Source organism: Cuculus canorus, chromosome 2 (assembly GCF_017976375.1).
Source record: "Cuculus canorus isolate bCucCan1 chromosome 2, bCucCan1.pri, whole genome shotgun sequence".
Taxonomy (NCBI): Eukaryota; Metazoa; Chordata; class Aves; order Cuculiformes; family Cuculidae; genus Cuculus; species Cuculus canorus.
Window position 1 is genome coordinate 49,512,572 of NC_071402.1, and position 20,642 is coordinate 49,533,213.

Below are 20,642 nucleotides of genomic sequence, written 5' to 3' on the forward strand. Positions count from 1 at the left end.
GCATAGCTAACATAGTTATGGCTAAGCAACTTGCTTGCTAAGCACTGAAATATCAAACTAGGTCTGATTTGCAAGTTTGTTAGCAAGTGCAGACTGTCCTATTTCTTTATTTGATTAGTAGCTTTGTGTTTCTCTCTATTTACTTCAGTGTGGTTTATGGTTACTTAAAGAGGAGTATGTATCCTACTCTTTCTACACAGCGTTGTTCAGCATTTACCTGTCAGCAGCACTGAGAATATAGTGCTGCAAAGGGAGAGGGGAGTGAGCAGCTATGCTTCCTCTCTGCCATGACATAGGGAACACCTTGCCCTAAAGAGCAGGGAAGCCTATTATCTGAACAAGCTTTATTCCTTTCCCAACTGTAGTTCTTAGTCATCAGTTTACTCATCCTTTTGTTTGACCATTCAGCCATGTGTGTGTTTTCCTGATAGTTAATGCACTCACCTCAGAAAAATAAGTTGTAAAACCCAAACCCTTGCTACCTCATCTTCAGGAAACTAGTGTGTACTGCATAAACAGTAGGAATAAAAGTAACTTAACAGTCATGCAGCAGTACCCATAAATAAGTTGAAGTCTCTTGTGCTTAGAAGAGAATTCAGAGCTTCTCAGATGCATTCTGACATGTAATCTGAAGTCAAGAAAGCATAATGAAATGGCATAATCTGCAGTCCTGTATTATATTGAGCAAACTGAGCTCTGGTCAGCATTCTTACTTAAAGTGAGGTGTTACTATTGTGGGAGTCTGCAGCATGGAAGACACTCGGCTAATGGAGGTAAAGATATTAGCTGTTTTCCTTCCAATTCGCTAATACATGGCCAGCCAGTTAACACATGCTTTGCTAATGGGAGAACTAGTAAGCTAGAGGGAATGCGCTGGTGTTAATTTAGGTTAAACAATTCTGAATATGGAATCTACACAGCGAAATCTCTGCTCTTTGTTCCGATTCCTCTATGTTGGAGGACACAGAAGTGTAACTTAAGTGTTTTCTGGGGAAATAGTTCTGGTTTTGTGAAACTTCAGAGTTAAATCTCTATTCTTCCATGGTCACTCTGTAGAAACTGTTTCAATTGCACTGTTCCCATAGAGTACTCCACTGGAAACAGTTTAAGACAAATTCAGGCCAAACTGCCCTCTGTGGTATTGCTACCCTTGCTATCCTGTCTCCTCACTAGCAAAACCACTATGTATTGATACAAATAGTTAGGTACTACCAGATAGTAACTGCACGTCCACAGGATGTAACTAGAAAACTTCCTTCCTTCGTCAAAGAGACAGATTATTACCCTCCAGTAGTATTTCAAATCAGCAATAATGACATACAGTGCAGAAAGCTGAAAGCCATTAAGAGACTTCAGGGCTCTAGGGAGAACGATGGAGGGCTCTGGGGCACAAATACTGTTTAGTTCCATTCCAACACTAAAGAATGAGGAGCAGGACGTCAAAGAGAAACACTTGATTAATGCCTAGCTCTGAGCTTGGTGTGAGGAGAGAGGCTTTGGGTTCTTTGATCATGGGATGGCCCATGTACCCCCAGGCTTTCTTACTAGGGATGGGATACCCTTGTCTCCTAGCGGGACTAAAGTCCTTACTAAAAATCTAGCTAGGCTCTTAAATAGAGCTTTAACTATATGTGAAGGAAGAGGGGGACGAGACCAGGCTAATCGGGAGTGAGCCTGGAAGTGGGACTCTAGTAACTGAGAGATGGTGTGCTGGTGAGGACCACCAGTATATCACCACAGAGCAAGTGGAGGCGATTACACCTGGGGACAGTAAGGATGAAACTGGCACTGTGGCATTAGTTATTCCAAGGACCAGTCAATTTGGAATGAACTCTCTTCCCTTTATGAGGACTGAAGGTTTGCCAGCCCAGCTGAAGTGCATTTACACCAATGCACGCAGCATGGGCAATAAGAAGGAGGAGTTGGAAGCTGTTGTAGGGCAAGGTGACTACAATGTTGTTGCCATCACAGAAACATGGTGGGATGACTCGTATAGCTGGAGTGCAGCCATGGAGGGGGGTATAAACTCTTCAGGCAGGACAGGAAGGGTAGGAGAGGGGGCGGGGTAGCCCTCTGTGTTAGAGAGTGCTTTGATACCCTTGAGCTTGGTTATGGTGAGAAAGGGACTGAGTGCCTGTGGGTTAAAATCGGAGGAGCCCACAAGAAGGCAGATATTGTGATGGGAGTCTGTATAGACCACCCATCCAAGAAGAAGCAGCTGATGAGCTCTTCTATAAAGAGCTGGGGATAGTCTCTAGATTGCTACCTCTTGCCCTCGTGGGAGACTTCAATCTCCCGGGTATCTGCTGGAAGTACAATACAGCAGAAAGGAAGCAGTCTAGGAGGTTCATGGAGTGTGTGGAGGACAATTTCCTCACACAACTGGTGAGTGAGCTGACAAGAGAGGGTGCCCTTCTGGACCTGCTGTTTGTGAACAGAGAAGGCCTTGTGGGGGATGTGACGGTTGGAGGAGGCCTGGGACAAAGCGATCATGAGATGATAGGGTTTTCAGTTCTAGGTGAGATGAAGAGGGGGATTAGCAGAACAGTCACATGAAACTTCCAGAGGGCAGACTTTGCATTGTTCAGAAGGCTGGTTAGCAAAGTCCCATGGGAAACAGTCCTTAAGGGCAAGGGAGCCCACGAGGGCTGGGCACCCCTCAAAAATGAAATCCTAGCAGCTCAGGAGTGCAAGCCATCCCCATAATCCAGAAAAGGAGCCAGCAGGGGGGAAACTCAGCTTGGTTGAGTAGGGAGATCTTGAAAAGCATCAAAAAGAAGAGGGGTGTCTGTGAGCTTTGGAAGGAGGGACAAGTGTCTCGGGTGGACTACAAGTGAGATCATGCAGGGGAAAAAATCAGGAGGGCTAAGGCCCAACTAGAAATGAAACTGGCTAAATCTGTGAAAGATAATAAAAAAATCTTTCTATAAATACATTAACAAGAGAAGGAGGGCTAGGGAGAATATTCAGTCCCTATTGGATGCAGAAGGAGCAAAAGTGACAGGGGATGAGGATAAGGCTGAGGTACTTAATGCCTTCTTTGCCTCAGTCTTTAATACTGAGGCAAGTTGTTCCCTCTGTACAAACCCAGGAGTTAGAGGAGCAGAATGAGGCTCCCATGATCCAAGAGGAGGTGGTTAGAGACTTGCTTGCCCAGCTAGATACCCACAAGTCTATGGAGCCAGATGGGATCCACCCAAGAGTATTGAAGGAACTGGCAGATGTCCTTTCCAAACTTCTTTTCATCATCTTCCAGCAGTCATGGCTGACTGGGGAAGTTCCACTGGCTGATGTTGCGCCCATCTACGAGAAGGGTTGCAGGGAGGATCCGGGGAACTACAGGCCTGTCAGTGTGACCTCAGTGCCGGGGAAAGTCATGGAACAGGTGATCTTGAGTGCTATCACAAAACACATGCAAGAGTGTGATCAGGCCCAGTCAGCATGGGTTTATGAAAGGTCCTGCCAAACTAACCTGATCGCCTTCTATGACAAAGTGACTCGATTAGTGGATGGGGGAAAGGCTGTGGGTGTAGTCTTCTTGGACTTCAGTAAAGCCTTTGACACAGTTTCTTACAGCATTCTGCTTCAGAAACTGTCTGCCTCTGGCCTGGACAGGTGCACACTCAGCTGGGTTGAAGACTGGTTGGATGGATGGGCCCAGAGAGTGGTGGTAAATGGAGCTAACTCCAGCAGGAGGCCAGTTATGAGTGGGGTTCCCCAGGGCTCCGTACTGGGTCCAGCCCTGCTCAGTGTTTTTATCAATGACCTGGATGAAGACACTGAGTGCACCCTTAACAAGTTTGCGGATGACACCAAGCTGAGTGGAAGCGTGGATCTGCTGGAGGGCAGGGAGGCTTTGCAAAGGGATCTGAAGGCTGGACCACTGAGCTGAGACCAGCGGCATGAGGTTTAACAAGGCCGAAGGCTGGGTCCTGCACTTGGGGCAGAAGAACCCTATGCAGTGCTACAGACTAGAAGTCTGGCTAGAAAGCTGTCTGGAGGAGAAGGGCCTGGGGGTGTTGGTTGACAGCTGACTGAACATGAGCCAGCAGTGTGCCCAGGTGGCCAAGAAGGCCAATGGCATCTTGGCTTGTCAGAAACGGTGTGACCAGCAAGTCCAGGGAGGATATTCTCCCTCTGTACTCGGCACTGTGTTCGGTTCTGGACCCCTCACCACAAGGGTGAATATCTAGAACTCTACAGACTCTGTAAAGTAAAGTTGATGGTCAACAATGTGTTATGCCAAAATACACATTTGAATGACTGTGTAGTAGCCTGGCAGACCACAAGGAGGAGATGACTGCCTAGCTTGTCTGCATTCTCTAAACAAACAATAACACTTGTGACTTACAGCTAAATGTCATCAAAGCAAAGAACTGGGTGGGAGGGATAGGAGAATTATTTTTTTGTTATATTTATTCTACTTTCCTATCCTTGCTTTTTCCCCAGTGTAATGATATCCTCGTTTAAAATAGTTTTTAAGAAGTGCAGACACTTGTAGTTGCTTGAAGAGAAGTAACAAATGCATCAAGAGCTTCAAGTAACTGGTTGGTTAACATCAGAAATGCAGACATTCAAAGCAGATGTAGAACTGGCACTTTGTTCCACAAGAACTACAAATCTAGCCAGGTTCCTGATTTTATATACAAGACTGTATTCCTTGGTTGCAACACTATTATCACTGCTGTAACTAATGACTATTTTGGGCTCGTTGCACTGAATTCAGTGCAACTTGGCCCTCTGTGTTCTTTGAAAGACAGATTAGCGATGCCCGTTTAGTAAGTTACACAGCATACGTGTCCCTAGAATTAGTCTGTGGTACTTGAGCCCATCAGTCACATTGAGCAGGAGTTAACTTGTAAAGCCAGACTGGGATAAAGGGAAGACAGTGAACCTAGGGTTTAAACAAGAGCAGGAGTTAAGAAAGAGAACCACACAACTAAAGAAATAGCCAACAGAGGGCAGAGATGTTAGCCAGAAACAATTATAAGAAATGGAAAAATATTTCAGCTGTGAACCACATTCTAATGCTCATTTGTAACATGAGAGCAGAAAGAATGATGAACTTGCAAGATCAGCAGTTCTTTTTCCCTGTGCTAGTGGCTTGTCCCTTCAGGGCAAACTTGTATTATGCATGTTCCAGACCTCTGTGCCTGAGGATACATGAAAAGTGAAAACTTAATGGTGGCAATAGCTTCAAAACCATTTTTAATGCCTAATCTTAATTTTTCTTCCAAATAATTTTCTTCCAGAATGATGACTTGTAGGTGGCAGTTGGAATGCTGTGGGTCTGTTGCTTAATAAAAACAAAGTGTACATTGGTTTTCCTTAATATTGAGTGTTGCAACTGGAAACTAACATGAGTTGTTAAATTAGTAATCTCTAATGCTTTGAATAACTTGCTTTCAAAGAAGTGATTGTTGGACAGTTCTTGAATTTCATTCGCACAGCCTGTCCTCCAGGGCATGCTGTAAATGGTTTTTAAAGATAAAATGATAGTTTCCTTTCCATGGTCACTTCTGTGCCTGTTTCCTACTTATGTCTCTGGTTCCTGCAGAAGCTTGCAGCTGTAGATGGTACAAGAGTTCAGCAGTGCCCAGTGATTTTAAAATCATGACACTTAAAGCTATCTATTAAAACCGAGTACCAGCACAAGACAACAAATCCCCCTAAAATTAGGCTATTCCATCTGTTTTGATTTGAATTGTCTCTTTGGAATACTTGTTCTACCTCTCATTTGTGTGCAGGGTATAAAATCAGATAAACCAAACTTTTTTTTTGATAAACAAGAGAAATGTGTATTTGCATGTGCCATTTCCATAGTGAGTGAAAGTAGCTGAAGCTTCTTGCTGCTGTTGAAGAACAAGGCATTACATGAAAACAAGTCTTATTCTCCGTCAGACCAAATAACTTTCTCCTTTCATGAGGATTTTGTAGGTTCAAATGTAATGATTTTAAACTGCATCCTGATTTAATAGAGATGATGTCAATACTATTCATTCTTCCAGCCTCCTTGCTTCTCTAAGCTGAAGAATGATTATCCATGCCAGCCTTCAAGCAAATGACACGATCTGTTGTATTGCATGTCCAAGACTTAGTTTACCTGTTTTGTCTTTTAGGCAGAAGTAAATCTAATATGGGTTGGACACCTCTTCACCTTGCGTGCTACTTTGGGCATGCTGTTGTGGTAGAGGATTTGCTGAAGGTATGTTTTTATTTGCTTATGTGTATAAGGCAGAAAATTCTTTGTTATGTTACAGGCAATTAGTATTTACTGAAGTTTCTGTGATGGAAGAAAGGCAGCTTTGTAGAGATGTAGAGCCAATCCTACAGTTTATCTGCATGTATCATAGAGATAATTAAGCTGATTATTAAAATTAAGGAATGAAAAAGTTGTGGTATTAAGATCTGCCCAGTTTAGAAGGACCCAAAATAGTGGCACTAAGTCTATACATCAGTATACAGCTCTTACTCTGATCAGTGTTTAAAGTTATCAGCAGTTAGTTAACTTTCTCATGGTGAAAGCGTGCTTGTCTATGTAACCATCTAAATATGTGACTAAGACCTATAACTATAGGTATGTGCTTGTGAAAGCTTCAGCCCTTTTCAATTCAGTGGATATCTGCATATAGGAAGCGATTATCCTATACTGATAATGCAAATACTTCAAGGGCCTGATCTAGCTTACTGTAGTACATAAAGTATGTTGTTTAGGCAACTTCACTTCCTGTTGTAGGAATGCTGAACTGTTTCAAATGCAAATGAATCTGTGTTATCTAATTGTGCATAGATGTGCATCCTGAATCCTGTGCAAACTAACTTGTATGTGTTTCTTTCTAGGCACATGCTAATGTAGTTTGCCTCATTATTTCTTCTTGACCTCTGTGGTCAAAGCTGACCTATTTGTCTTCCTAGCTACATCTGCACTTGCAGATGCATTTGCAGTTGCTTCTGGCTGAGTTTGTTTTTTTTTTTTTACCATCAGCTCTGAGGGCAGCTTCAACCAACCCTAACTGTATTACAGCCTATTCCTTTTTGAAGGGTTTTGCTATAGATGGTAAGAACATGCGAAATGGCCAGAAATACAAAGGTAGCTGATCTAATTAGAATTGTATTCAGAATAAGGGCTCCTAGCCATAATCATGACTAAAGCAGGAAACAAATTTGAGATTTGCGTCTATCAGCACTTCCAGAGTTGGAAGAGTGTATGTAACATTGTGTCTTCTTTGAAAAAGGGTTTCTGAGAGGATATTATTTAAAGAATAAGTTGAACAATAAAGGACCTGAAAGCTAGTGTCTGTGTATTTGTGTCTGTGTATTTGTGCATAGATTTTGTCTGTGCATATGGTTGTGTCTGTGTATTTGTGCCTAGATTTTGAGCTCAAAGGGCAAGTGAATGAGATTAGTTCCAGAGCTCTGGAACTAGATTTGTATTCATTTAACTTTGGGCAGGTAGCAGTGACCTGGCTAAACTGTGTTCTAAACATATTTAATAATCATATCCTGTCTTCCTTACTCTTTGACAGGTTAGGTAAAGTGATGCAGAAAAAAACACTAAGGAAAAGAGGTTGGAATTACTTGGTTTCCAGGAACAGTGCTTGTGTAGGGTGGCAAGCAGTCTTCCTTTCGGAGAAAAGGTGTGAAATGAAGTGTGTGACAAGAGGGAAGTGAGCTTTAAAACATGGGTTGTAGAAGAGGAAGGGGAGAAGAAAGGTTAAGCCTTGGATGGTATCATCTTAATGCTGATGTGGAAGCTTTCACTTCAAGTGAAAGAGCAGAAATAAGTACCTAGAGAGGACACCACTTGTGAAATCAGGAGAACCAGAAGGTTCTCTTTCTCGAAAATGATATATGCCTGCGGAAAATGCAGGAGGCTTTTCCTTTTTGAAGCAATTGAGGAATGGCAGTTATGAATTATACTTTCTTCATTTCCAGGATGGCTTTATTATAATTCTCATCTGATTTACCGTGAAGCCTGCATTAGTGTGCTGCCCTTAGCTATTCCCTCTGATTGTGGGGAAGACATGTAGTTCTTGTTGGAAGGATATTCAGATGTCTTTTGATCTTGCTGTTTAGGCTGGTGCAGATGTGAATGTCCTGAATGACATGGGGGACACTCCACTCCATCGTGCAGCTTTCACAGGACGTAAGGTAAAGAATCATGGCTTTTTTTAAGCTGCAGTTATTAAGGAAATACCATCAATAAGATAACTTAAAAAATGTTTACAGTGTCTAAAAATTATTAGTCTGGTTTGGTACATTGCATTCATAAGAACTAGGTACATTGCCTAGCTGGTATAACTGTCCAAAACAAACTTGTACAAATATTTTTGAAGATGGGAGAAGAATGATCAATGTTTTTCCTCTGTCATATCTTTTTTTAGCTTTCTATTGGCAAAGATTTTGCTGTCAGACAGGTTATCTTTCAATATATAGCACTGTGCATCAGTTGTATAACTGATGTTCCTTCTGTTCTGCTTCTGCTGTGTGTCAGAAAGTGAAGCACAGAACTACCTTTACTTGCATGTGCTATTTGCCATGTGCAAACCAGAGTAAGGATCTCATCTACTGCTGAAACAGATTGTGCTGTTATGTTTGACACAGTAAAAGGAGTAGGGATTGTTCCACCTAACTGTGTATTTACATGGAGAAGAACCACATGACTTTAATCTTAGTGGCTTCTGGAGGACAAAAAACATGAATTGGGGCACACCCTTCCATTTCTGGGCCCCTTACTACAAGAAGGATGTTGAGGCTCTAGAGCATGTCCAGAGAAGAGCAACGAAGCTGGTGGGGGGGCTGGAGAAGAAGTCTTATGAGGAGTGGCTGAGGGAACTGGGGTTGTTTAGCCTGGAGAAGAGAAGGGGCTAAGGGGAGACCTTATTGCTCTCTACAACTACCTGAAAGGAGGTTGTGGAGAGGAGGGAGCTGGCCTCTTCTCCCAAGTGACAGGGGACAGGACAAGAGGGAATGGCCTGAAGCTCCACCAGGGGAGGTTCAGGCTGGGCATCAGGAAAAAAATTTTCACAGAAAGGGTCACTGGGCACTGTCAGAGGCTGCCCAGGGAGGGGGTTGAGTCACCTTTTTTGGAGGTATTTAACGATTGGGTGATCGAGGTGCTGAGAGGCATGGTTTAGGGATTGTTAGGAATGGTTGGACTTGATGATCCAGTGGGTTCTTTCCAACCTAATGATTCTATGATTTGGTGTTTAGAAGTGCTGTTTCCATAGAAAAGTAAGTGAAGAGAGTTTTTGTAGGTGTTTAACATGAGTCTGGTTTGTTCCCCGTGTGCCACCATTGTTACCAAACTAGTGCTACCTCTGTGGATACCCTCTTGGTGCTTCTGAAGGGCTGACTACTTAGTCTCTTATTGAAAGAGCTAATCATATTATTTTCTATCAAATTTGTCACTTGCACCAGGTACACCAGCTTTTCAGTTGGAGCAGATCTGTTCAGCTGTGTCTTATCTCCTGTTGGTTCCTTTGGCCTGACTGACGTGTGAGAGAAGGCTGCAGTTAGTCCCACTCTTCAATTTCTCTAAAACATCTCTTCTTTTTGCAAGACAGCGGTGGCGAGAAGCCGTTATACAGCTCATCTTACAGGATGTCCGTAGCTGGGAAGCTTGATTGTGGCCTTGCATAACGGATAGATAAGCAGTGTTTTTAAAACTATTTTCCAGGAGGTGGTGATGTTACTCTTGCAGCACAATGCTGATACTTCTATTGTTAATGGGAGTGGAGAGACCGCAAAAGAAGTTACTCATGATAAAGACATAAGGAATATGTTAGAAGGTAACTTCAATAAGTGATAACTTGGTGGGTTATTTTTTTGCAGCACTTGCATGTTCCAAAGGCTGATTTTTTTTTTCTCATAAGTTCCAGAAGTTCAATTGCATTTTCTTTTTAAATTGGGTCATTAGTTTATTTTTTCATTCCTATCTGCAATACTGACAGTTGTTTTTTTCATAATATATCTGCAAGTGATTTGGAGGGTTAAGTATTATGAATGCTAATAGCATTATTCAAGTAATTATTTCAATCCTGTTGGTAATCCTTGCCACATCTCGGAGTGGTACGTAGCAGGCAAAGCCTTAGCTCACTGAAAGAGGAAAAACAAGTCAAGAATAGTAAGTGATTTTGTGTCAACAATATCATTAAAAAGCAAAATTCTGAACAGTTTGTGAAGGTACCTAGTTTTGGATCAATTTACGACTTGCTCTTGCAGCCTTAGAAGAAAGGAGTAAAAGTAAAAGCCTTTTCTCTTGATTCCTCAATTGCCTTACAGGTGTTAAGTGAGGCAGATGGTGTCCCAATATTTACATAGGCTTGCTGCTTATAGTTTTGGAGAGGTCAAGAACTCTGGTGCTTCCTGGTATTATGTGATACCCTTAAATATTGCTGAAGTATATACTGTCCGATACCACAGAATGTATATGAGAGAAGTGATTAATCCTGTATGCAAGTGCGCAGATAAATCCTTTCTGCTGCTCATGTGCTGGATTGTTGGACAAGAATAAAACTTCTGCAGGATGACAGGAGGAGTAGAAGAGAAACTGAGAAGAACAGAGGAAAGATCTGATGAGGGGTGTCAAGAAGTTCCTCTGTTCACCCTTTTACTAGGGAGTGGGTTAGGATTGCAAGTGCTTAAACAGTACAAACATACGCACATGCATGTACACACACACATCCTAAATAATACATGGCTTTGAACATATTTTTGTTCTGATGCTCTTCTGGATAAATATTCCATCTACACCTGTCCCTGATAAATAATAATGGAAACACTTGTTTTTCTCAGTTTTTGATGTAATTTCTTGAATGCTGTACTTTATATGTACTTGCTACTTTGAGACTGACCTTAAATTTGGGTTTTTTTAAAATAGCAGTGGAAAGGACACAAGAAAGGAAACTGGAAGAACAACTTCTAGGAGCAGCAAGAGAGGGGGAAACAGGGAAACTGACTGCCTTGGTAAGAATTCAAGTACTTGTAGTAGTTTTGTGTCAAGCAGTTAAAGGTGTAACACTGGTGTAACAACAGATGACATTAGGCCTTGCATTTCAAACTGCTGCAACTTCAGAACGCTAATGCTGTGCACTTGTCAGTAAGGTGCTGAACCCCCAAGGGTTTTCCAGCCCCCTTGTTGAAGGTTTTCAGCTTATTTCATGTTTTTAAATATTTTTCAGTTGTAACTAGTAGTGTAATGGTTCTAGATCTACTGACATAAGCTTGTTATGTTTTTGCGGATACCTTAACGTGCCTAGATTTTTTCTGTTATGGCCTATTTCAAATCTTGAAAATAAGCTTTTGTTGTAAGCACCTGTTGCAGCTGAAGTCTCCTTAATGGACAGTCACTTGCACAACACATTTTCATGCTGAGCAGTACTTAAATTGTATGTGTGTGCATGAACACTTGTAGTAATTCAGGCTGAAAAATACCACACTGTGGTAAACCTACTGAAGAGGCAAATCACAGAAGAATTGAGATGGGAAAGGGGTCTTTGGAGATGATGTTGTCTAGCTCCTGTTTGTAGAGTAGAATCAACTAAAGCAGGTTGTCTAGGACAATACCCAGTTGGGTTTTGAAGCAGGGTCTCAATGCTTGAACTTGAAGAATTTCTTTGGAAGCAAGGTGTTCATTATGGAACATTTGCTACCTAATTAGAACCTATAGTAATATCTTTTAAGGCATCAAAGCAATCTGAATACTTACTTCTAATGGAAAACTCACATTTTGAGATTTGTGAAGAATGTAAAATTTGATAAAATACTATTCTATCTAGAAGCCAGAGTGAACAGAGGTTTAAAGTTTATTTCCATCCTCTAAACTTCTCTTCTAGTTTCAAAAGCCCTTGTCTTTCTAACTACTTCTTGCATGGAAACTCTTTAAATCTTTGCTTATCCTTATAATTTTTATTTGTGCTTTTTGTACTATCCTCTTCAAAATGGAGAGAGAACCAGAGCTGTACACAGTACTTAAGATGTGGAAGAACAGTGCATTAATACACCTGTATGATAGTAATTGTAGTTAATACACAGGCATAAGCAATTTCTTCTTGATTCTGCTAATTTTCAGCACTTGTATTTGATATTGCATTCTTGCTGACTAAGCCTTAAACTGGTGAGGAAAAAAATTAGAAATGAGGCAGCTCCTCAGAAATCTGTCACTGAAGAGCTGAGCTTTCTCTCATGTGGCACGTTAACCATATGTGTGCACGTAACTTCCTGTAAAATTTTTCATTTTGAAGAGTTTTTTCACTGTTTACTATTATTGAACTCTGTATATATAAGAGGTCAGCTATATGTTGACCTCTAAAACTTTTCAAAATTCTTATCACATTTATGACTTAAACTGCGCCAGGGTCAATAAACAGGTTTTTTCATGCATCCTTTGAGTACTTGGACCTGTAACTACTGAGTTACAATTCCAAAACTGCTGACTCTTAAGGAAGTGCAAAGAACTTTTTCCACTTTCAGGTTTATGGTGTAAACATCCTTGACTTTCCTACCCTCAGGTTAATAACTCTCTGGAGAGTTTGTGTAGCTCTTGTGAACTACCCTTTGTCTTGAGAGTTCCTTATACTTTGCCTAGTGATTTTTCAGGCCTTTCTACTCATACTGTAAGTTGTTTTAGACTCTTATGCTTATGATACTTTAGCTGCTTACATCTACTTTTATTGCAAGATGTAACACCAGAATTTAGTCACTATGGCCCTGCTTTAAAACATTGCTTGAAAGATACCCTTTTATTGTTGATTCTCCTTTATCTTATAGATTATTTTTACCAAAAAGACTGTATTGTGTGTTTTAACACAGTTGTTTGGAAGGTGTAATTTAGTGGTACAGTTTCTCTGAACCTTCAAATTGGAATTCAGACTGATTTTTTTTCTCCTTTTTCTGCATGCACTTATAATTGCTTTTTCTCTGGAGTTTCTTGAAGTCAAATGGTAGTTGTGCTTTCTCTATTTCTCTTCTGTCAAGACTGACTATATCGGAATATGGTTTGGTACTAAAAGCTAGACTTTTTGTAGCTGAATCTTAATCCAGGCTTTTTGGTCTCCTTGAGGCAAAACCATTGTGGTGCTCAGTTCTCAAAAACATGCTGTACATTACAGAAACTACGAGAGAGCTTTTTTATTTCATTAACTTGATGCATGAAACTTTATTCTAAGTACTGCTTTGCAACAAGGCATAAGCTGCTGAAGGCACAGGTGTGTGGCTCAAAAGGTGTGGAGGCAAGAAGTCAGAAGAGGCAGAGATAAGGCAGATGTAAAACAGCTGGTTGAAAAGACCTAAAACCTAGGAATCCTCAGGAACTCAAGTATTTGACCCCAGTATTAATGAGGTCATACTTCTACAAGCTGTCTCTTTTTGACTTGTGTTTTCTCTTCAGCAGCTGTAGCAGCTAATACTTTGTAGGATTATTTCTGAAGCATGTTTACGATTGTTACTGCTCATGCTAACTTAGATTGCTGCCATGGGAATTCTGTAATTCTGGAGTCATTTCCCTAAGATAGCATATGGCTAATGCAGAAAGCTTAAATTGAGTTTCTCCAAAGTTGTCATGCACTTGAGTCTAGTCTCTGAAGACTGTTTGACAGTAACTTAGCATTTCTTTTAAGGCATTCCTATTTGGCTTGGAAGCTTAAATATAGTGGCTGATACTGTGTAGAATAGTCTGGGTTGGGAGGGACCTTTAAAGATCATGTAGTCCAACTCCCATGCACATCCAATGGCCATCTATTTGAATAGAAGTGTAGTGTTATTTTAGGGTGGTTAATAGTGTGGTGTTTAGTGACTCTTTTCTTTGGTGGGGTCAGTTTCTCAAAACATTTTTTTAATGCCCAAGTAAAACTTTTTTCCCTGGTTACGTAGGTGTTCTAACCTTAAGTTCCCACAATAATTAGACTTCAGAATGCAGCAGAACTGCTTGTATAACAGACTGCCTATGCTAGGAGCTTGTAAATGACCTAGGATAGATCAGTCAGTGAGGCTGGCAGACCTGCTACCCTTCTGTACAAAGGTCGTGCTCTCTAAAACAGGATGGCAATGCAAACTTGTTCTTGATTTAGCACTGGCCTGTGCTAACTTTGAGACTGTGCCTCAGTCTTCTTTATGGGACAGTAAGTAGAAGTAGAGCAAAAAAGGGCCATTCTAGCAGTACAGGTGACTGAACTGCAGCACTAGCGAACTCTGTTACTTTACAATTGAACAGGATAAATGTTTCCATGTGGTGCAGTAGAGGTGGCAGTAGTATAGCAAGTGAGCTGAGAAGTTCCTTACTCTAGCTGAAAGTCTTGCTTGATTGTTGTTGTTGTCCCTCTCAACACTTGCAGATGCGTTCTTTGTTGCTAGATAGACGCTGAAGCATCATAGTTAGAACTTGGCTAACTTTCAGAAGAATGAACATGACATCTGGAGAGGGTGGAAGGCTGATAAGTAAGCCAAACTTTTTTTTTTTTTCAGCTGAACAAGCCTAAACCACCTGATATCAACTGTACAGATCAGATGGGGAACACACCATTGCATTGTGCAGCATACCGTGCCCATAAGCACTGTGCACTGAAACTTCTGAAAAATGGAGCAGATCCTAAAATAAGAAACAAGAATGGTGAGTAGCAAATGAAAGTACATAAAGTGTTAAGAGGAGACAGCAGTTTAACACATTCTGTAAGCTATGTTACTTAACACTTAATGTTCAGGGGAAAATCTTACAGTGCTTTTTACAAGCTTTGCATCACTTATAAAGGAACGCAAACACTGACTAAATTGCAAGAGATTTCAGAACTGTAGCAAAATACTTATTATATATGCTTCTATTTTTCCAAACTCACCTGTTTCTGGAAAACTTACCTGCTGGTCTGTCTAAACCATAAAATGTGCCTGGCTTCTGTTTTAGTGATGCTAAACACTGAACATTGCTAAGAAAAAGTTATAAGATTGAAGATGTGGCCCAAAGTGACTCTTCAGAAGGCTGCTAATGAAAGCAAATGCAGGAAAACTTTACACAGATGTTATGTAAACTGTGTACTTGTCATCTGATTAAAGATGCCTCTATCCTGATATTTGTGAATGTTTTGAACTTGTTTATGTAGCCGAAGAGCTAAGAACAAACTTAAGAGCAAAGGCTTCTCTGTGGCTAGTAAAACTCTGAAGGGCAGTTCAGTGCACTGAAGTCCAGAGCCTTTTTAGTCTTCTACCCCTGAGGAGCTTATTTTCCCCAATTCCAGGTAAACGTATATGTTTGTGTGACAAAACTTTGGGTGAACAGTGTCAGTGATTTATTAAGTACATCTAGGTTTATTTACATTGAATTCTTATGTCTTGTTTTGGTTACTAAACAGATCAGACACCCTTTGATCTAGCCCAAGGTGCAGAAATGAAACTGATACTGGGAAGTAAAACTGGAAAGGTAGGAACTTTTGTACCCATTTAAAATGCCAAGACTGTCTAGCTGAAGCTATTCCTACAGGAGCTTTAATTTCTGTGCAGGTTATCAACAAACCCCTGAGACGTTATGAAGGTCTTCTATGGAAGGTATGTCCCATTCCCTTTTCTAAAATTTCTTATAGATCTCAAAGTATATCAGTATGTGGTTTTCTGCACTTAAGTGAGAGTTGATGGATGAGGAAATTTTTCAATAATAGATTTGTTATACTAGATTAAAGTCAAATCATTTATTGGATAAGTGGTAGTTGGGCTGGCTGAGTGGAACAGTTCCAGATTCGTGACACCCTGATCTTAACCTCAGTCCCTAAAATATCTCTTCATTTCTTGGTAACTCTTCTGGCAAAACTTCACTGGGGTAAGGTTTTGTTCCTTGTCTGTGTGGCAGGCAAAATGGGTTTCCTGAATAGATGTCTTCATCTTTAATAATCTGACTAATTTTACCACAAGTTCACCACTTACTGGAAATTTGAAAACTTGGAGATAAGGTATCAATCAAATGATTGTTCAAAGCTTGTTTTGCTCTGATACTCGAGTGATTATTTTCCATTGTTAAAATGTTCTTGATCTTCTACATGAGTACTTAATTTTTACATTGCCTAATGAAGTCTTTGGTGTCTTCTTCAGTGTAAATTTTCTTATGTATTCACTCACAATTGTAATACAATAAACTATTTTTAAACCAGAACTTGTGTATTAAAGCTTGTGCAAGATAGAATGTCGTAGTTGGATATCTCAATGTTTTATTTATCATTTGATTTTTATAAAGTAGAGTTGTGTGGTGATCAGCAGCCACCAATATTAAAATGCATCGGTTTTATGTTTCAGTTTTTACTAAACAGCAGGCTCAACAAAACTTATGTCTTTAGGTCTTTTTGAAAAAGAGAATAGCTCTGTAATTATAAAGCATTCTTGGGTTGCTGTGATCACCAAGATATGTAAAAGCTAAAATGTTTTCCTAATAGATACCAGGTTTTTTAGTGGCTTTCAAGCTATCAAACTTACTGGGAGTAGTAATGCCTCAGCTGCTAATCTTATGTGGCCTTTTTAAAAACTTTTTTTAGAGCTCACGATTTTTTGGTTGGAGACTTTACTGGATAGTTCTAGAACATGGAGTCCTTTCCTGGTATCGGAGACAGTAAGTTCTGTGTTTAAATTTCTGAAAAGTGATTTAAATAATTCCCATCTTCACTTGATCAAATCTTTTTCTTTCCAAGAGCTGATGCAGTGAATAATGATCATCGTCAGGGATGCAAGCATCTAACACAAGCCGTCTGCACGGTATGAAATGAAACTACTGGGTATTTTTATTATGTAGTGATGGTGGTCCATAGCGAGACAACAAACTTCAGTGTTCCTTTGTTAAAAAGGGGGAAAAGCTTGTGCTGTTGCAGGAAGCACTGGTTCTTGTTGAGCAAAGTATTCTTATATTTAAAGTAGCAATAAAGGTCCTTCACTTCTTTCCAGTGTCTTCAAGACTTAAACAAGCATAAGGCTTCCTAGAAGCATGCCACTTCAGTTGTGCTAAACTACTGTTTGGAGCATGTGACAACAAGATAGTAAAGCTCTAGTTCTTCCTGTAGCTGTCACTTGCTGCTTGAGACTGTGCAGCTTAAGTTGATCTCAGTTGGAGAACTCATCAATTCTGAAGGTGACTTTTAAACTTCCTTAAATTCAACGGAATTAATGAGTATAATGATGCTTGTGGGAATGCCTTTTAGAAGAGATGAACAGAGGACAGAGACAAAACAGACCAGGTGTTGTTTATAATATACAGGAACATCAAGTGTTTAAGGAAAGTGCATTTAGGTTCACTTCAATACTTCTTATTCTGTAACCTGACCAGTTCTGTAGATTGGCACAAGTTCTGTTTCAACTGCAGTTATGTATATTCTTACTATATGAAAAGTGACTTGTGCTTTTCTATCAGTTCCCTGGTGTTAGTGGTCTTGCACCATTGCTGAGACTTTGTGTGAATCAAGTGGTGCCAATATTTGCAAATATAATATTTTGATATAAGGAGCGTCTGTATTATCATTCATGATGTAAAGTGCAAGACAGCACGCTTTGCAGAGCTGTTCTGGCAAGTTTACTAAACTATAGGTTTGCATCAAAACTGAGGCAAAAAGCTGAGTTAAGAGTAATTCTCTATTTTACGTATTCACAACAGATTTGTCTTTTATTGATTCATTATATTAATTCTGTCTCTTTTACACATTGCTTTAGGTAAAATCTACAGACAGCTGCTTCTTTTCTGTCAGATGTTTTGATGACACTGTTCATCGTTTCAAGATTCCTAAAAATAGCCTTCCTTCTCAAACTAGAGAGGTAATAATGACTGTCAAAGGCTTTAAAATGTAATATTTCTGTAATAGTTTGCATACCACTTGCTATGGATGCATTAATATTGGGTTCAGTATCTTGGTCATCAGCACTTGGTAACATAAGTGCACGTTTAATCTTTTAGCACAACTACAGATTAAATAGACAAAAATGGACAGGTTGGCATCCTCTTCCTTAAAATTACTGCCACCTTGTTTCCCCACTCTGTGCCTGTATTGCGCCTCATAGTTTAACTTCCTCTTTCTTTGACTTTTCCCTGTGATAAATATCTACTGCAACTTTCTTCTGTTGCTCTTTCTTCCATAGTTCATTATCCCAAATAAAAGAATGTTGAATGGTACATTCTGCTCTTAGCTATTATCTACGATGACCTAATAAAATCTCTTCTTAAAATGTGGGTTTGGAACAAGAGAAATACTTTTTAGGGCTACTTGTAGTGTATTTACTATTGCACTTCCATATGTGTACTAACGAGATGTGAAGTAGGGGTGGAGGCAGCTGGAGTGCTGCGTCCAGTTGTAGGCTTCCCACTGTGAGGGAAATGCAAATGTAATGAAGATAGTCCAACAGAGCCACTAAAGTAGTTAAAAGGACAAGAACATCTCTACAACTAGGAAAGGCTGAGAGGCCTGGGACTGCTTGCCCTTGAGAAGAGAAGGCTCAAGGGGATCTTATTAATATGCACCCTCCTGTGAGATATTTATGTAAAGAGGATGAAACCATGCTCTTGTCACTGGTGCCCACTGACAGGATGAAGCATCAGACACAAGCTGAAACACAAGGAGTTCCTTCTGAACATAAGTGAGGGTGACTGAGCACTGGCACAGGTTGCCCAGAGAAGCCTTGGAGTCTCTGTCCTTGGAGATAGTTAAAAGCTGCCTGGACAGGGCCCTGGGCTACCAGCTGCAGGGGACCCTGCTTGAGCAGGGACCGTTGGACCAGAGAACCTCTAGAGATCCCTTCCCACCTCAGACTGGTTCTGTGAACAGGAAAAGAATCTACCTCTAGCAGTGCTGGAGGTTTTGTAGTGTTTATGCATAAGAAGGCAGACTTTGCTACAGGTACCTTGCTGTCTGAACGGAAACCCAAAGATGCAAAATACATTCCCGGTGGTCTTAATTGCTGTGATTTTGCGACCTTGGATAGGCTGAGATGTGTGGAATTTGTCACATGAGTCCTAGATAGCACTCTAACCAGAGTATCACATTTTGAATACATTACAATTTCAACAAACTATTTTCTACTCTTTAAGATGCCTCATTTTCCTAAGGAATATCCCATTTGCATCAATAGAAAATTTTGATTTGTTCTTTTGTATGTAGGCTGTTTCCTTCTGGGGATGACCTTTGAAAATCTGTATTAACTGTGTTTTTTTCCATCCAGAGTTGGCTGGAAGCGATAGAAGACCACTCTGCATATAGCACTCATTACTGCACACAGGAACAGCTGAGTAGCGATGAGGAGGATGATGATACAGTATCTGTTACAGACCTACGGGATACTCTGAAAGTATGTACTGATTACTTATTACTTATTTGGCTGATGCATCTAGGCAATTACTGCCTAGTACTGGTTTTGTATTGAATTACTTTAGTCTACTTTTGGCTAAAAGTGATAGTTCTTTCTTTCCATGGATCTATAATTGCTGCTTGTGATTGTGCTGCTCACTGTCATATATTCTTGTGCAGGCTGTATGCATAGTGTCACGTTTGACATAGCTACAGGGTTGTGTGTTTCAGCTTTACCAGCACTGTTGCAAAGTAGGAAATTGCTTGAGACTTTGTGCCAGCAGAGGGAGACTAGTACTTGGCGACACCAAGACTGATGTATAATAAAGCTAACCCTCAGTAAGCTCTACCTCTATAAAATAAACAATGAAGTTGGCTTATAAATAATACTTTAACACTTCAGGTCGCATCAGGTGCCTCATACAGTGATTGTTCTGACCTGCAATAGAGATGAGTCTTCCTTGATAGTTCTAGCATTCAGCCTGTGATTCTTGCTTTTTGCCACATATATACTTATAAAACTTTTCACTTTAAGGGAAAGTTAACATTGCAGCACAAAAGTCTTCATGTGACTGAACTCCAAGTACCCTGTACCATACTTGTTAGTACAACAACTTGAAGTAGCTCGTGGGAGAACAGAAAGGGGAGGATAACTGGTGTTGGCCATTCCCAGCAGCCTACAGAAAATGATGGTGTTATCTAATAGAGAACTGTCATCGTTGGGTGGGTTCTTGCATGATAGAATACTTAGGGACCTTAAAGAGGGCCATGGGCAGGGACATCCCACTAAAGCAGGGTGCCCAAGGCCCTGTACAACCTGGCCTTGAACACGTCCAGGGATGAGGCATCCACAACCTCCCTGGGCAACCTGTTTTAGTGTCTCACCACTCTCATGGTGAAGAAATTCTTTGTCTAGTCTAAATCTGCCCCTCTCCAGTTTATAGCTTTTCCCCCTCAACCTAGCCGCACAAGCTTTTGTGAATAGCCTCTCTTCAGCTTTCCTGTAGGCCCCCTTTAGGTAATGGAAGGTCGCTATAAGCTCTCCACTGAGCCTTCACTTTTCTCCAGGCTGAACAAGCCCAGCTCTCTCAGCCTGTCCTCATAGGGAAGGTGCTCCAGCGCTCTCATCACCTTTGTAGCCCTCCTCTGGACCTGTTCCAACAGCTCCATATCTTTCTTATGTTGAGGATTCCAGAACTGGACACAGTATTCCAGATGAGGTCTCACAAGAGAGGAATAGAGGGGCAGAATCCCCTCCCTCGCCCTGCTGGCCATGCTTCTTTTGGTGCAGCCCAGGACACAGTTGGCCTTCTGGGCTGCGAGTGCACATTGCCAGCTCATGTCGAG

At 40.7% G+C, this 20,642-nt stretch overlaps 1 protein-coding gene across 9 annotated transcripts in view; it reads left to right on the forward strand.

Annotated features, from left to right (window-relative positions):
- The window catches only part of OSBPL1A (oxysterol binding protein like 1A), an 85,333-nt gene that overhangs the window by 6,418 nt on the left and 58,273 nt on the right, over positions 1 to 20,642 (forward strand). For all 9 annotated transcript variants that reach the window (XR_008448468.1, XR_008448470.1, XR_008448469.1 and 6 more), the window contains exons 3-13: positions 6,120 to 6,205; positions 8,077 to 8,151; positions 9,680 to 9,791; positions 10,883 to 10,968; positions 14,464 to 14,608; positions 15,342 to 15,409; positions 15,490 to 15,534; positions 16,509 to 16,582; positions 16,662 to 16,725; positions 17,671 to 17,772; positions 19,171 to 19,296. Coding sequence is in view for 3 of the 9 variants with exons in the window: in XM_054058258.1 (XP_053914233.1) it covers positions 6,120 to 6,205; positions 8,077 to 8,151; positions 9,680 to 9,791; positions 10,883 to 10,968; positions 14,464 to 14,608; positions 15,342 to 15,409; positions 15,490 to 15,534; positions 16,509 to 16,582; positions 16,662 to 16,725; positions 17,671 to 17,772; positions 19,171 to 19,296 (983 nt within the window). In the remaining 6 variants the exon portion in view is untranslated. The remainder of the gene's footprint in view (positions 1 to 6,119; positions 6,206 to 8,076; positions 8,152 to 9,679; positions 9,792 to 10,882; positions 10,969 to 14,463; positions 14,609 to 15,341; positions 15,410 to 15,489; positions 15,535 to 16,508; positions 16,583 to 16,661; positions 16,726 to 17,670; positions 17,773 to 19,170; positions 19,297 to 20,642) is intronic.